The sequence below is a fragment of the Phocoena phocoena genome, chromosome 2, assembly GCF_963924675.1.
Source record: "Phocoena phocoena chromosome 2, mPhoPho1.1, whole genome shotgun sequence".
NCBI lineage: Eukaryota > Metazoa > Chordata > Mammalia > Artiodactyla > Phocoenidae > Phocoena > Phocoena phocoena.
Genome location: NC_089220.1, coordinates 27,744,468 through 27,750,764, shown reverse-complemented (window position 1 = coordinate 27,750,764; position 6,297 = coordinate 27,744,468). Strand labels below are relative to the sequence as shown.

The 6,297-nt window shown below is 47.5% G+C and overlaps 1 protein-coding gene across 1 annotated transcript in view; it reads right to left on the bottom strand.

Annotated features, from left to right (window-relative positions):
* Positions 1–4,218: 4,218 nt before the first annotated feature.
* Positions 4,219–6,297, bottom strand: part of LTBP2 (latent transforming growth factor beta binding protein 2) — a 96,006-nt gene continuing 93,927 nt past the window's right edge. Inside the window, exons 37-38 of the mRNA XM_065871400.1 lie at positions 4,814–4,963; positions 4,219–4,364 (exon numbers count right to left, since the gene is read on the bottom strand). Of these exons, the coding sequence (XP_065727472.1) occupies positions 4,219–4,364; positions 4,814–4,963 (296 nt within the window). The remainder of the gene's footprint in view (positions 4,365–4,813; positions 4,964–6,297) is intronic.

Genomic DNA, 6,297 nt, shown 5'->3' with positions numbered 1-6,297 from the left:
CATTTTAGGTGTTAAACCTCTTCTTCCATGATATTTTTGTGGGTTATTTATTTATATGGTGATCTTAGCACCGGCATAATAGCTGTAGTTCAAAAAACAATTAAATTCCAGCGGTCAGTTAGGCAGGAACAGTGTCTCTTTGATTGACCATGTGTAAATACCTCATATTAATGGAAGAATTGGAATTTTGTGTTTACAAAGGGTGGGTTAGGGAGGAATCACCTTATCGCACTGGAAAAGCTTCACAGGGAAACCTGAGGTGGTGACAAGAGGTCCCCATTGGAGGAGGGCAATGTAGAAATTTTAAGAACACAGGGCAGGGGGAGCTGATAGCATCAAGGGGACAGGGCAGTTGGCTTGGAATAATAGTAAGTGGTGGTAAAATAGGTTTAGGGTCTTCTGTAGGCTCTTCTGACCAGATGCCCTCTTCCTGGCAGGCCATAAAAGCCAGCACACGTTTTCACAAATTTTGATCACTGTGCGGTTCATTTAGGAAAATGTTATACTCTTCCAGTATCAGCTGGAAGATTTTTTTTGCCTCCCTGTTACTTTGAGGGGAGGTTATCAAGACGCTATTTATTGCAGAATTGGTTTTGTTTGACTTCATAAGCTAGTGACTGCCTGGGGCCACATGCCCCACCCTTGCCGTAGCCAAACATAATTGTGTAAGAACTGAAGGCACAGGAGCCCTCCCTCTGCTTTATGTGTGAATCTTTATGTTGTTGGCTCAAAAGGGGGGGCTTCTTGGTCAACATCCAGATCTTTCCTTGTTGCGGAGTCATACTCTTCAGTTGCATGATGGTTAGTGACCCGTGGTATATAAGCTATAGGTGTCCCACCCACCCTTAGTTTCTTTGGGAATGTTGACCAGTTACAAGGGATTCAGAAGTAAGAGATTAGGAAGGACTACTAAGGTAGGTGTCCAAGAAGATACTCTTCTTTCTCTAACTTTTCTTCTGAGCAGCGCGCCCCATTCTTTTGGTCTTTTGTCATAAAGCGTGAGCGGAGGGTCGATATTTGGCAGGAGCATCCTATACAGAGAAGTGGGCAGCACTGACTGTCATGGGGTAGCCCTCCCGTGAACTCTGGCCCTGAACTGACACCCTGCAGTGGGCAGAGCCTAACACTGTCCCTTGCAACATTATCATGGCCTTGCGTGTTTGTCTCAAAAGCAGGAAACTCCTCTACTTTTCTAGATATCTTGCATTGATGTTTATGGTTGCTCTTTTAAAATCCTTGTTTGCCATTTCTCCACAGAAATGCCGCAGGGCTGTTTAAAGGATGTTTGCTTTAAGAAGTTTTGAAATAATTATCATCTGGCTTTAATTGTAAAATATAGTCAGATAAGTATATAAAGAGAGGGAGCATTTAAGCAGTCTATGTCCAGCAGCTGTATTTAAAAATATTTTATTTTTGAATAGGTAAGACATATGGTACAAAATTCAAAAAGACACAAAAGGGAATACAGTGAAAAGTCTCCCAGTCCTGTGCCCATCCACTCTGTTGCCCTCCCCATCAACGACCCTTGTTTCTAAGAATTTAGCCCACAGGTACAATTCCGTAGATATAATGTGAAATAACATATGCACAAGAATGTTCATTACAGCATTATTTTGAATAGCAAAAGATAGGAAACAATGGAAATATCCATTAATAGGGGACTGATTAAATAAATTATGATTTATCCGTTCAGTGGAGACGTATGCAGTTATCAAATAGAATGAGACAGCCCTTTATGTGCAAGTATGTATTAAGTAAAAAAAGTGCAGAACAGCATGCACGGTATGCCATTTGTGTTTCTAATACAAGGAAGTACGTGTATATGCATGAACTATTGCGGGAAGGGCGAGCAGGAAGGTGATGGCTGGGAGGAGGAACAGTGGGAACGGCATTTAAGGAAGTGCACTTCCCGAAGGGTATATTGAGGAACGGTGAGTTCTCTGAAATACAGCGTCTGAGGTGGAGCGGCAAGGATGAGGTTAGCAGATATCCGATCCTTTTCCCCCTCTGTTTTAGAGAAGTAGCAATAGCAGCGTAGGCTTCACTTTGTTGGATAACCTTCCTTTTTCCCTTAACCTATTTTGGAAATCTTACCCAGGCATTTAGAGCCACTTTTTTTTTTCTTATTAGGGCTCCATAGCAATTAATTGCTTCTAACCTTTTGCTATTACAAATAATGCTATAGTAAATAACCTCTTACATACGTCATTTTTCATTTGGTAAGAATATATCTGAAGGTTAAATTCCGAGAAGTGGAATTACTGATTTAAAGAGTAAGTGCTTTTATAATTTTGAAAGACACTGCCATATTATCCTCTTCAGAAGTTGTGTCAATATATACTCCTTTCAGCTATGTACGTGAGTACCTCTTTCCCCAGGTGCTTGCCAACTAGGAGTTTTAACAAACTTAAATCTTTGCCAATCTGACAGTTTAAAAAAGTGTCTCAGTGTAGTTTTAACTTGTATTTCTTTTTATTATGAATGAAGGTCAGAATATTTTCATATGTTTAAGAACTATATATTTTTGTCTGCTGAGAACATCTCAACTAGTATAGTGACCTAGATAGAACAAATTATTTAAGCTTTGTAAGTCCAAGTTCCTCATCTGTAAATTGGGAATAAAAGTAGTAAGTAGGATTGTTGGATGATTAAATGAAATTTGTGTACAGCATTCAACACAGGCCTGGCACATAGCAAGCATTCAATAAGTTATTTTGTGATGGCTGACAGAGCAGCAGGCAGGACAGGACAGATTAAATTAAGAAAAGAGCATTCATCTCCATGTCTTCAGGCACACAGAGCCTTGTTCATTTACATTGCCATTCATCAGAGAAATGCAAAGTCAGAGCTTTCTTTGTCTTAGAAGAGGAAAGAACCTTTTCCTATTGGATATTGGAACCCAATCATAGGCTATCGGCAGAGCTGGCGAGGGGGTAGTACAGCCTCATCTCTAACATTTAGACTCAGCCAAGAAATTTGGTTTATAAATTTGGTTTAATATGAAATAAAAACAAAAACAGAAGAGCCCAGATGTACATTTCTTTATTCCACCGTGGTTTTAAACTCCCAGCTAGCCAAGGTTGGAGTGAGTCTCTACTTGTAAACTCAGTGGGATGCCAGCCAGCCGTTTTATGAAGGGGAAGAGGACAGAGGCCTCTGAGTAGAGAGAAGAAACAACGTAGGAAATCTCGCTTCCCCTAAACAAGATTACACTGTATTTCATAAGCTAGAAAATAGACCTCTTTATTTTTAGCACATCAAACTGGTGTCCACAAAAGGAGAGCCCAGGAGAGATTTGTTTCCTGTAAGAAGCAGTATGTATTTAACAGAGGTCTTCTGAGGTGGGCACCCTGCTTTGTGGCAGCCCTTGCTGTGGTGTACAGGAGCTGTTGCTGGGTAGATTCTGAATGTTTATTTACCTGAAGCTACTGAATATTTTCTTTAGACTTGTATAAAGCCCTGGCTCCCCCTTTTTTTTATCAACTCCCCATATTTCTTTACATTGCCTTTTTGCTGCTTTCTCAGGCTCCTTGCTCCCCTTCATCTGTGTCTCTTACTAGCAATATAGTATCAGTCTTGCTTCTCTGAGATGAGGGGATCTTCTGCCCCTCCCCGGGGCCACAGAACTGGCAACAAGGTGGAGATGTGGCACAACTGGCCCAGACCAGATTTGCCGAGTGGTGGTGATGGTTCTTGGGAGGAGGCATTGGAGTTGCTCCCCAAACTCCCCCCAATCCTTTTTTGCTTGATAGATTCTGAAGGACCATCCCAGGGCAGATATAGCCTCTGATCCAGGTGTGGAATCATCAGGATGATACGTGGATCATGGCTGGAAAAGGGTGTGTGCAGTGTGAGGCCGAAGGACCTTGCATGTTTGCACAGCTTGAGGGGCTGGTTCAGGGCCATCCTTTGGTAAGCATCTCATAGCAAGGCCAGGACAGATGGTAGACTGGGCCTCACGGCCAGTGGTTGAAGCATTAAAGCATTTGGTGGTGGTTGAGCCAAGCAAGGGCATGGCGGTGTGGAGGTGGTGACAGAAGCTCACAGGCAGAGCCGAAGCTGGGGGAGATGAAAAGCAGGTGAGGCTGGCTGGGAGCTGGCTGCAGGGCCTCCTGCCCGGTGTCTTTGTGTCGTCTCCCCAACTAGGAGAGCTTCCTCAAGGCCCCGCCTGTGGCCAGGGCCCACTTCCAGGTAACCGCCTGCACTGACCCCTCGCCGCTACTCCTTGGCGGTGCAGCGTGGGGGGCCTGCCTCGGCAACATAACCTGGGGGGCAGTGGCAGCGGTAGGAGCCCTCCGTGTTCTCACAGTGACCTTGGACACAGAGTGCTGCAGGTCCGTTCAAGTCCTCACATTCATTCACATCTAAGAGGAGGAGAGGGAAGAGAGAGCTGTAGGGAGCCCACGTGCCTCCGGCCTGCTGCCTCTGCCCCTCTGGCCACTAAGCCCTGACCCCTGCCCTGCAGTGGAATCCTAGATGTGGCGGCCGGAGGATAAAGCCACTGCCCAAAAGGAAGCAACTCACGGATACAAAGCCGGTGATAGTGAGCCCATACTGTGAACATGCTGTCTTGTCCCTGCCTTTCTTCTATCTGGGAACCTCCATGGAAAGGGCTTTCTAAACACAGCGTAGACCTTTGGAGCTCTCACCCCTCGGCCTGGAGCCCGGCAGGCCTGCTAGGGGGCAGCAGTGGATCTCCCAGCTAGGCTCAGTCCTGTACCCTCAGTGAGCAGTGGGCCAGTCTGACTTTTCCACATGGAGCCAGCAGGGCCGTCCTGCTCCCTGGGCATTGCCACTCTGATTCCAAACCTACCCACACAGGCCATGTTGGCCGTGTCCAGCTGGAAGCCCTCGAAGCAGTCACAGGTGTAGCCCTCCTGCACGCGCACGCAGCGGCCATTCTCACAGCCGTTCAGGATGCCGCACTCCTCGGCCTGAAGCCCTTCAAAGCCGGCCTGGTGCTCTGGTAGGAGGGAGTCAGAGAGAGAAGGGGTCTAAGGCCTTGTACTCCACCCTGGGGCCCTCGCCCTCCGCTCAGAGGGTTTCCCCTAATGAACTCCTGGGGTCGGGGTGGGAAGGATCATAACACTCTCACAGAAAGATGCTGAAACAAAAAGCAATACTCTTAAAAATAAGTACGCGTCATTTTAGATGGAGAGGCACGCTTTATTTTGTTTATTTTTTTTGCGGTACGCGGGCCTCTCACTATTGTGGCCTCTCCCATTGCGGAGCACAGGCTCCGGACGCGCAGGCTCAGCGGCCATGGTTCACGGGCCCAGCCGCTTGGCGGCATGTGGGATCTTCGCGGACCGGGGCACGAACCCGTGTCCTCTGCATCGGCAGGCAGACTCTCAACCACTGCACCACCAGGGAAGCCCACGCTTACTTTAAATGAGGGCTCTGGGGAGGTTGGGACTCACTGCTTTCACAACGTCAGGGCTCCTGAGCGCTTGGGTGTCCCTGTACAGTTTTGATTTTGTTGTGGTTGGTGGCAGCGTATTTTGTTAAAATCTTTACATAGTTTTTTTGGGGCGGACATGATTGGTAGCAAAAGGGAATTACCCTCACTCACCACAAAGCAAAACTCCTCCAAGATCTGCCTAACCCTCTTCTTTCTCTAAGCACCCCCCCTCCCCTGGAAAAGACCCTGTCCCTAATCTCAGTGCAGTTTTGATCAGTCTGATGCAGTGGCTGTCCCCGTGGCAGGTACCGCGTCCACTGCACAGATGCCACGCCTGACTTCCTCATTAGAATCCAAGTCCCGAGTGCTGGGGTCATTGCCACTTACAAACTGGGTCACTACAGTGGACCTTTAAAGTGATTAGAAATCCTTGATTCCCATTTCAGGTCACAAGCGTGAACCCGTAGAGCAGGGTATCCTGCATACTGTAAGTGGCGTGGTGGCCTGAACCTGTAGAGCAGGGCGTCCTGCATACTGTAAGTGGCGTGGTGGTGTGAACCTGTAGAGCAGGGTGTCCTGCATACTGTAAGTGGCGTGGTGGTGTGAACCTGTAGAGCAGGGTGTCCTGCATACTGTAAGTGGCGTGGTGGGAGTGTGCTGCTGTACCCCTCTCCAACTCCCACAGGCAGCTTTTGGGGTTGGGGTGATGCCCTGTACCTCTCTGTGTCCCCTGTGCTAGTCCATCAGAGGGAGGTGTTAATGTGTGACCCGGGCGTTTGGAGTTCTCCCTTGAGTGACCCGTGAGGGGGCTTGGGGGTCTTTTCCCTTTCCTGTCCTCACCCTGCTGACAGTGATGAGCAGATGGAGGAGATGGAAGTGAAACAGCTTCAGAGCCC